Genomic DNA, 10,761 nt, shown 5'->3' with positions numbered 1-10,761 from the left:
TTGAATCATGATAAGAGCGTGGAACAGGAGCAGCGCTGTGATGTTGCCAATAAGTTAGGGATGATCTTGTTACAACAACCAAAGCTAAAGTGGATGCATGATTGGAGATACCAAGCTGCTGCGGTTGGTGAAGGTTCCGTTTCAAATAGGCAAGTATAACAGTGCAGTCTTTTGTGATGAAGCGTTGATGGTTGAAACAACCATGGCTGAAGCAATTATGGCTGTTCAGAAGCAACCATGGTTGTTCGGACGCGCCCACGCTACATACAAAAGATTGAAGCCACCGTGGCTGTTCGGACGAGACGTGAAGCATGGCAGTAGTTTCACCAACAAATCTTTCTTGTTCAAGGTCCAAGAACAATTAGTGTTAGCGCCGAAGCATTTGGTTTTTGATCCCGGCAAGATGAATGATGGACAAGAGAGAACAGCTAGGGTCCATCAATCGTTTCTTGCAATAACCGAAGATCTGATTTTTTATCCCGGCATTGGCATTCACGACTTAGATTTGAGGACAAATCCTCTTCAAGAAGAGGAGAATGATGCAGCCCGGACTGAGCCAAGCTCGCGCCAGAGCAAAGATGAATCCCGCGCTAGACCAGAGCCAAGGATGCCAGAGCTGAAGTCGTTCTGCCAGAGCAGTGAAGTCATGCATTCGCCAGAGAAATCAAAATGCCAGAGCAGAGAAAGCAAAAGGCCAGAGCAGAGAAATCAAAAGTCCAGAGCAGTGAAGTCATGCACTCGCCAGAGAAATCAAAAGTCCAGAGCAGCGAAGTCATGCACTTGCCAGAGGAATCGTCCCGAGCCGAGGATTCGTCTCGACAGAGGAACCTCGGCTTTGCCAGAATCGTCCCGACAGAGGAACCTCGACTTTGCCAGAGGAATCATTCCGAGGAGAGGAATCGTCAGAGCGTACAGAGCTGGATTTCTCGCTAGGGTTATTTTAGCTTGCTGATTAAGTTTCTTTTGTTTCCTTGTTTTTACGTTTTTTCCTTTTTTAAATTAGGGTTTTATTTTGCCAATATATATGGCAGCTGTATGGAACGAAAAGAGAACTTTTATCATATATTTTATCAATCAAATTCGTGAGATTATTCTCTCTTGAGGACTTCGAGTTCTTCCAGATTTTTGCCCAATTAAATTCAACTTATCGGCGTATCGGCGAGTTCATCATCCCTCGTCGTGTGTCATTCAATGTCCCCGAGTTGCTGCACCGATCACATCGTTGGGGTCTAGAGATCCGTTCTCTAGGAAACATCGTAGATTAGGTCAGGGGTTTTGGGATATTCCACACTTTATCTTTATTTCAGTTCTCATTTTTAAGTCTTTCGATCATATCGCATCATTGAATGATGCAGCCCGGACTGAGCCAAGCTCGCGCCAGAGCAAAGATGAATCCCGCGCCAGACCAGAGCCAAGGATTCCAGAGCTGAAGTCGTTCCGCCAGAGCAGCGAAGTCATGCACTCGCCAGAGAAATCAAAATGCCAGAGCAGAGAAAGCAAAAGGTCAGAGCAGAGAAATCAAAAGTCCAGAGCAGCGAAGTCATGCACTCGCCAGAGAAATCAAAAGTCCAGAGCAGCGAAGTCGTGCACTTTCCAGAGGAATCGTCCCGAGCAGAGGATTCGTCCCGACAGAGGAACCTCGGCTTTGCCAGAGGAATCGTCCCGACAGAGGAACCTCGACTTTGCCAGAGGAATCATTCCGAGGAGAGGAATCGTCAGAGCGTACAAAGCTGGATTTCTCGCTAGGGTTATTTTAGCTTCCTGATTAAGTTTCTTTTGTTTCCTTGTTTTTACGTTTTTTCCTTTTTTAAATTAGGGTTTTATTTTGCCAATATATATGGCTGCTGTATGGAACGAAAAGAGAACTTTTATCGTATATTTTATCAATCAAATTCGTGAGATTATTCTCTCTTGAGGACTTCGAGTTCTTTCTGATTTTTGCCCAAGCAAATTCAACTTATCGGCGTATCGGCGAGTTCATCATCCCTCGTCGTGTGTCATTCAACGTCCCCGAGTTGCTGCACCGATCACATCGTTGGGGTCTAGAGATCCGTTCTCTAGGAAACTTCGTAGATTAGGTCAGGGGTTTTGGGATATTCCACACTTTATCTTTATTTCAGTTCTCATTTTTAAGTCTTTCGATCATATCGTATCATTAAATGATGCAGCCCGGACTGAGCCAAGCTCGCGCCAGAGCAAAGATGAATCCCGCGCCAGACCAGAGCCAAGGATTCCAGAGCTGATGTCGTTCCGCCAGAGCAGCGAAGTCATGCACTAGCCAGAGAAATCAAAATGCCAGAGCAGAGAAAACAAAAGGCCAGAGCAGAGAAATCAAAAGTCCAGAGCAGCGAAGTCATGCACTCGCCAGAGAAATCAAAAGTCCAGAGCAGCGAAGTCGTGCACTTGCCAGAGGAATCGTCCCGAGCAGAGGATTCGTCCCGACAGAGGAACCTCGGCATTGCCAGAGGAATCGTCCCGAGCAGAGGAATCGTCCCGACAGAGGAACCTCGACTTTCCCAGAGGAATCATTCCGAGGAGAGGAATCGTCAGAGCGTACAGAGCTGGATTTCTCGCTAGGGTTATTTTAGCTTCCTGATTAAGTTTCTTTTGTTTCCTTATTTTTACGTTTTTTCCTTTTTTAAATTAGGGTTTTATTTTGCCTATATATATGGCTGCTGTATGGAACGAAAAGAGAACTTTTATCATATATTTTATCAATCAAATTCATGAGATTATTCTTTCTTGAGGACTTCGAGTTCTTCCTGATTTTTGCCCAAGCAAATTCAACTTATCGGCGTATCGGCGAGTTCATCATCCCTCGTCGTGTGTCATTCAATGTCCCCGAGTTGCTGCACCGATCACATCGTTGGGGTCTAGAGATCCATTCTCTAGGAAACTTCGTAGATTAGGTCAGGGGTTTTGGGATATTCCACACTTTATCTTTATTTCAGTTCTCGTTTTTAAGTCTTCCAATCATATCGTATAATTAAATGATGCAGCCCGGACTGAGCCAAGCTCGCGCCAGAGCAAAGATGAATCCCGCGCCAGACCAGAGCCAAGGATGCCAGAGCTGAAGTCGTTCCGCCAGAGAAGCGAAGTCATGCACTCGCCAGAGAAATCAAAAGGCTAGAGCAAAGAAATCAAAAGGCCAGAGCAGAGAAATCAAAAGTCCAGAGCAGCGAAGTCATGCACTCGCCAGAGAAATCAAAAGTCCACAGCAGCGAAGTCATGCACTTGCCAGAGGAATCATCCCGAGCAGAGGATTCATCCCAACAGAGGAACCTCGACTTTGCTAGAGGAATCGTCCCGAGCAGAGGAATCGTCCCGACAGATGAACCTCGGCTTTGCCAGAGGAATCGTTCCGAGCAGAGGAATCGTCAGAGCGTACAGAGCTGGATTTCTCGCTAGGGTTATTTTAGCTTGCTGATTAAGTTTCTTTTGTTTCCTTGTTTTTAAGTTTCCTTGTTTTTACGTTTTTTCCTTTTTTAAATTAGGGTTTTATTTTACCTATATATATGGCTGCTGTATGGTACGAAAAGAGAACTTTTATCATATATTTTATCAATCAAATTCGTGAGACTATTCTCTCTTGAGGACTTCGAGTTTTTCCTAATTTTTGCCCAAGCAAATTCAACTTATCGGCGTATCGGCGAGTTCATCATCCCTCGTCGTGTGTCATTCAACGTCCCCGAGTTGCTGCACCGATCACATCGTTGGGGTCTAGAGATCCGTTCTCTAGGAAACTTCGTAGATTAGGTCAGGGGTTTTGGGATATTCCACACTTTATCTTTATTTCAGTTCTCGTTTTTAAGTCTTCCGATCATATCGTATCATTAAATGATGCAGCCCGGACTGAGCCAAGCTCGCGCCAGAGCAGAGCCAAGGATGCCAGAGCTGAAGTCGTTCTGCCAGAGAAGCGAAGTCATGCACTCGCCAGAGAAATCAAAAGGCCAGAGCAGAGAAATCAAAAGGCCAGAGCAGAGAAATCAAAAGTCCAGAGCAGCGAAGTCATGCACTCGCCAGAGAAATCAAAAGTCCAGAGCAGCGAAGTCATGCACTTGCCAGAGGAATCGTCCCGAGCAGAGGATTCGTCCCGACAGAGGAACCTCGGCTTTGCCAGAGGAATCGTCCCGAGCAGAGGAATCGTCCCGACAGAGGAACCTCGGCTTTGCCAGAGGAATCATTCTGAGCAGAGGAATCGTCAGAGCGTATAGAGCTGGATTTCTCGCTAGGGTTATTTTAGCTTGCTGATTAAGTTTCGTTTGTTTCCTTGTTTTTAAGTTTCCTTGTTTTTACGTTTTTTCCTTTTTTAAATTAGGGTTTTATTTTGCCTATATATATGGCTGCTGTATGGAACGAAAAGAGAACTTTTATCATATATTTTATCAATCAAATTCGTGAGATTATTCTCTCTTGAGGACTTCGAGTTCTTCCTGAATTTTTCCCAAGCAAATTCAACTTATCGGCGTATCGGCGAGTTCATCATCCCTCGTCGTGTGTCATTCAATGTCCCCGAGTTGCTGCACCGATCACATCGTTGGGGTCTAGAGATCCGTTCTCTAGAAAACTTCGTAGATTAGGTCAGGGGTTTTGGGATATTCCACACTTTATCTTTATTTCAGTTCTCGTTTTTAAGTCTTCCGATCATATCGTATCAGGTAGCGGCGGCGGAAACCTACCAAGAGAATGCGCCGAGTGGAGAGCATTTTTCCAAAAAATTCAAATTTGTCCTTCTTGAAGTCTTTTTCAAAGAAAAGTCCTTAATTTGGTGCAATTAAACCTTATGCCCTCAAAATAGGGAAGCAACGTTTGAAACTCTAACCTAGTGAGTGTGAGAGTTATGATTAACGCACATAAATGTTGGTATGAACATTTGGTTTCGAGTATAAATGATAGTTGACTGATAAAGAGTCTTTGATGTTTTTAAATTGTTGGTTTGCATTGATGAGATGTCAAGATGTTAAGTTTTGAGTTGAGAGGCGAGTTCACGTGGTGGGATTCACGCGTTGAAATCTCGTGGCTGACGCTATGTACAAATAGGTCATGTCGAAATTATTAGTGAATACTTGAAATTAGGATTTGACCATAGTCAATTCCTATTGACTCGTGACTCAAATACCTGCCTAATGGAAAGTTTAACTTTCTAATTGGTTAATTAGACGCGATGAGAGTGAATAGATCTGCTAAGAAAGTGGACTTTTCGATGAGTTAAATATTTTTTTTAATTGAAGAGTTGCTAATTATAACATAAAGATGTTATAATTAATGAGTAATGTCATGAGAGAAAAATGACTTTATTGATTGACAACTTAGAGAGATGAACATTAGAGATACTAATGTTTCATAAAAGAGCTTAGATTAATAATTGAGTTTTCACTACTAGAAAAACGCTCATAGATAACGGATTTTATCCGTTATCTATGAGCAAAAAAACCGTTGTGTATAGTGGTGTTATCTATTCTATACATCATACACAACGGTTTCAAAACCGTTATGTATAGTAGCATAGATAACGGTACTATGTGTCATACATAACAGTACGTATCCGTTATCTATAAAGGTTATACATAACGGTTTTTCACCGTTATGTATTAAGATTTTTCCGTTATGTATAATTTTTTTTTTTATTTTTTTTATCATAGTTAACAGTTTTTTGCACTTTTTATAACGGTTTTAACTGTTATCTTTGATAGAATACATAACGGTTTTTCACCGTTATGTATTAAGATTTTTCCGTTATGTATTAATTTTTTTTTTATCATAGTTAACAGTTTTTTGCACTTTTTATAACGGTTTTAACCGTTATCTTTGATAGAATACATAACGGTTTTTTGCACTTTTTATAACGATTTTTTGCACTTTTTATAACGATTTTTGCAGTTTTTATAACGATTTTAACCGTTATCTTTAATTAGAATACATAACGATTTTTTGCACCGTTTATAACAGTTTTTTGCACTTTATATAATTGTAGTATATTTTTAAATTTTGCAATTTTTATAAAATGACAAAATGATAAAATCAACGATAACAATATTATATATCATCCAAAAAATTCATACATTATTATACAAATGAACCAAATATCAAGTATACATCATCATTGCATATTCCGATTCAAAATTGAAAATACCAACTACCTTATAGCTAAAACAAAAATCTATCATACAATGTTTCCAGCACCAAGTCCTCAAGAACTAGTTAATCAACCCGCTATGATTCTCTGGTTGTCTTTTGACCTCAAGCCATCCCAAGCTACCATAGCCCATGTACTTTACTGAGATTCTCGCAGTCCCCACAGCCCATGTACTTTACTGGTTCTCCTGCATCACTTTTCATTATGATGAGGCACACGAGATAGGTTATCCAGCTAAACTATCACTGCATTCCCCAGAAAAACTATTATCAAGAACTTCAATCTTTGGTTTCTGAAGGGCCTGTTCAATTAGGGATGGACAGCATAACTTCATACGCAGAGTTAAACAAAAAAGGCTAAATTCTGTGTTGATATGCATGGCACAATTCAGCATCCTAGTCAAAGGAAAAGGCTAACTTCAATTGGGAAAAACATGTCTAATTCAAGCATTATAAGCTGCAAAAGGAAAGAAGTCTTTCATAGAAATACCAGCAGTCAGCCATAACTTATCAACATGATAGATGTAAGGATAAAAAGTCAAATGATTGAGTTTAAATGGGCAACAGTCTAATTCAAAGGAAAATTACATATGGCATGGTGAAAGACAAACTTGTGTGTCATGTTAACCCAAAATCCAGAAGTATGAAAATATGGTAGTTTATCACTTTTATCTTGCGAGGATTAACACTTACATCATATGAAAAAATAGCTTCCAGTATCAGTTCGCTGTTTTCTTCACCTAAAATGTAAGGTGAAGAAAACATGTCCTTCAAGTCCTAAAGCTACAACGATAGTGGAATCAATCTCACTCTTTCAGCATTAAACTTAACCAAGACATGATTTTCCCCAATCCTTAACGAATTTGCTGTATTTTATTAAGGAGAATCATACCTCCCTTGGCATTGAGAATGTTTTCGGCGGTGGTAAATCATAATCCAAATTCTCATCCTTGGGTATAACTCCAGCATCATTTTCCAGCAAAAAGGAATCCTCATCATCTGAAATGTCCACTACATCACACTACAAACAGAACATGAGATTTTTTTAATTAAAAGGCAGACATATACGAAGAAAAATACAGAACATTAAAGAAACAAAATAAAGCTCAAAACTTTGACATTCACCATCTTAAAAATAGGTAAGAAATACTGAGCTTACACTGAGCTTACAACTTACCTGCCAATATGTAAGAAATACTACAGATTTGATTATGATGAACTTCGGAACAGGATTGAATGGCTGAAGTAAATCTCTGCAAGCTACATAAAACAAGGCCAACAACGCATAAAGTGCCATCGAGTACGAGATTGTATAGATAATGGTAAGGTACCTATGAAGCTAATTAAGATTCAAAATGGTTAGCTAAAGTAGGAAGCAGTTGGGCAGTCAGCTAACCTCAGCGAATAATACATGAGACGAATATAACAATTAACTTAAGAGTTGTATCAAAATATTCATGCTTAGTCCATCATCATATCCACCCTTAATAGCTTTGTGTGAAGTAGATGTGAAGGTACCATAGCAGTGGTGGCCGCCCCAAAAAGGGCAATGAGTGATAAAATAGAGACTTGGCCAATAAATGTAGCCATTGCTTCAAACACAAGCACACCGTACACATAAGGATGCTAAACAAATTGGATCGAGTAAGTACATACGCCGTGAAAGTAAAGAAACTCCACCTTGATAATATGCATTATGCTCAATTTATTCCAATAGGAAAGGCAAACCAACAACTGTCGAGCAAAATAGCATCTCCATCTGTGCAAAGTTAAAACCATGATAGAATTATGCAGGCCTCTCTGTTTCCAGGGTCCATCTAAATAACATTATGGAAGACCCAAGTCACTAGAAGTCCATCAGACACCGGATTTATGGCTAGTAGGATGAATGGATGATCATATAAGAAATGGATTTCAATGGCTATACAAAAGTATGTGCTACACATTAGCAGCTATTGTACATATATTTCTTGCTTGAGTTCACAACATACCTTGCATCAGGAATCCCATGGCAGATAACTTCATTTACTGACCTGAGAGAATTAAGAGTTCATATTTTATGTATTCAGGGACTGCAATGTGAATAACATAGAGAGCAAATTCAAAGTAAGAAATACCTATGTGCAGCAAGACTTTGGAAAGAAATGATAATTTAAAGGAGATGGATATCCTCCTGCAGGAAAAAATAAAGTGAACACAGAAACATCATTCTACCACATAAAACAACAACAAAATTCTCTAGATACAGTGTGAAATGTGAGGTATGTAGATCATACCAGCAGCAATAGTTGCTTCATGAACAACATCATCAATTTCATCAGTAGTAATTCCAGGTCTTACAATCCGAGCAGCAGCATCCAAAACTTCTCTTGCAATCTGGAGGTAAGAAAATGCTTAGGAGGAAGTGTTTAGCCCTATTTTGTGATGATATTATGGGTCTTTTTGTTGTGCTTTCGAGCATGCTCTGTGCTTATTCGTGCCATTTTATTCTTGCTCGAGTGTTGTTTGCTGCATTTTCTTGTTGGTGCAGGATTCCGGAGTTTGGGAAGTTTTTCGTGAAGTTTTGAGCATTTTTGGATAAAGAGGCAACTGCCGGAGCAGCTGCCGCCGCCAGACTAGGCCACCGCCTTCGGGTAGGCGGCCGCCTACTCTTGCGGCCACCGCCGCACACACGGCGCCTGCCTAGCCTCGCCGCTCGCCTACCTTGGATTTACGAAAGGGGTAGTAGGCGGCCGCCTACTTTCTGCGGCCACCGCCTACTTCTAGGCGGCCGCCTACTTTCTGCGGCCACCGCCTACTTCTAGGCGGCCGCCTACTTTCTGCGGCCACCGCCTACTTCTAGGCCACCGCCTACTTCTAGGCGGCCGCCTACTGCGTATTTCTGGCAGTTACGGATTTTTGGTTTAAAACCCATTTTTAGGGTTTTTCTTGGCACTTCTCGACCCCAGCAGCCTCCTAGGCGATTTTCCTTGTTTTCCCTTAGTTTTAGAGTAGCTAAAACATCAACAAACATCTTGTGGCTTCGTGGATTGAAGATTTGGATCGTACTCGCTGTAAGAACTTAGTTATTGCTTTCTATATGTTTGAATGCTAGTCTATTTCCTTCGCATAGATTATTGTTGCTTCGAGTTATTTGATGATTGATTGTTCTTTTATCTCGCCTAGATAATCGTTGTTCTTATTTGATTGAATTATCTAATGCTTTCTAGATTGCTAGTTAGAATCCTAGGTTTATTAGTTCCCTGCGTTCTTAATCTGCTTCCTATTTTCGCCTAGATAGATTTATATGCTTTCTGTTGATTCTGCATTAGATAATTTTACAAGCCTTATTTAATTACGCCTAGATTTAAAAGAGAGAGTGCCAGACCCAGCTATCTGATTAGAGTGTGTAGGTTTATTTCCTGTTTCCTGTGAGTAGCACAATTGAAGCCCTGCTAAACCTTCCTTGAGAGACGACTTGAGTCACCTTACCGCCCTAGGACGACCTCGTATAAATTCGAGTCCATCCGCTAGGTGTTTTAGGATGAGTCAAATTTTGGCGCCGTTGCCGGGGAAGGCTTTAGGCATTTGATTGTGTTGCATTGTTTTTCGTGTTTATTTTTGTTTATTTCTTTTGACTCGGTTATTTTTCTCCCTCCGGTGCGTTTGATTTGGTTTGCTAGTGTTGTGTATGCAAGGTCGCCGCAGCTTGAAGAGAAAGCTAGTACCTTACTTTGACAACATTCACCGACCTCGTGAGGTCCTTTCTAGCTTGGAGGAGTTGTCCGAGTCCAGTTCGAGAAACTTTGTGGAATCGCAGTATCCAGAGGAAGATTGTGAAGAGGATTATCCCAGTCTCGACCAAGAAGTCATGGCGGAGCAGAATGTACAGTATATGGGGGATTTTTCCAGGCCTGTTATCGGGAACAATAGCACGTCGGCGATAGTGCTTCCCACGGCAGTCCGGAATTATAATCTGAAGCCGAACGACTCAAGCCTGCTGCCGCTCTTTTATGGGATGCCGAGTGAGGATGCTCTACAATTCATCCGGGACTTCTGCACGCAAGTACAGACCTTCCCACTGTTGGAGCTCACCGAGGATCAGTTGAGACTCAAGTGCTTACCCTATGCACTCAAAGACCGGGCGAGGACGTGGTTGTTGTCCCTGCCGCCAAACTCCATAACCACGTGGAGCGAGGCATGTGAGAAGTTCATGCTCAAATATTACCCTAATCACAAGACACAGGAGATTAGGACTCAAATAATGAACTTCATGCAAGGAGCTGACGAGCCTCTCCACGAGGCTTGGGAGAGATTCCAAGAGCTCCTCCGCCAGTGCCCACAGCACCAGTTAGCACCCGTCATGTTGATGCAGTTCTTCTATGACGGATTGATTCAGACGGCACAGTTTATGGTGGACAGTACAGCAGGGGGCAACATTGCCCGGAAGACAGCTGATGAGCTCAAGGAGATTTTCAACACACTTGCAGCGAGTTCTCAACAGAAATCAGTTAGAGGAAGGAGGGTTGAAGCCAATGCAGTAGCTCCCAACAATGAGCTTCAGAAGCAAGTAGCAGATTTGATGAGGCAAGTTCAGCACCTCAAGATGAACCAGGCAGAAGCCCCACCAGTTCACGCGCCACCAGC

The 10,761-nt window shown here is 41.7% G+C and overlaps 1 protein-coding gene across 1 annotated transcript in view; it reads right to left on the bottom strand.

The window, feature by feature from the left end:
- Positions 1–6,362: 6,362 nt before the first annotated feature.
- LOC131023050 (uncharacterized) overlaps positions 6,363–10,761 on the bottom strand; it is a 10,965-nt gene continuing 6,566 nt past the window's right edge. The window contains exons 8-11 of the mRNA XM_057952592.1: positions 8,412–8,511; positions 7,313–7,395; positions 7,028–7,156; positions 6,363–6,437 (exon numbers count right to left, since the gene is read on the bottom strand). Coding sequence (XP_057808575.1) covers positions 6,363–6,437; positions 7,028–7,156; positions 7,313–7,395; positions 8,412–8,511 — 387 coding nt within the window. The remainder of the gene's footprint in view (positions 6,438–7,027; positions 7,157–7,312; positions 7,396–8,411; positions 8,512–10,761) is intronic.

Source organism: Salvia miltiorrhiza, chromosome 4 (genome assembly GCF_028751815.1).
Source record: "Salvia miltiorrhiza cultivar Shanhuang (shh) chromosome 4, IMPLAD_Smil_shh, whole genome shotgun sequence".
Classification (NCBI taxonomy): Eukaryota; Viridiplantae; Streptophyta; class Magnoliopsida; order Lamiales; family Lamiaceae; genus Salvia; species Salvia miltiorrhiza.
Note: the sequence above shows the minus strand (reverse complement) of the source record. Positions and strands in the feature narration are given on the sequence as shown.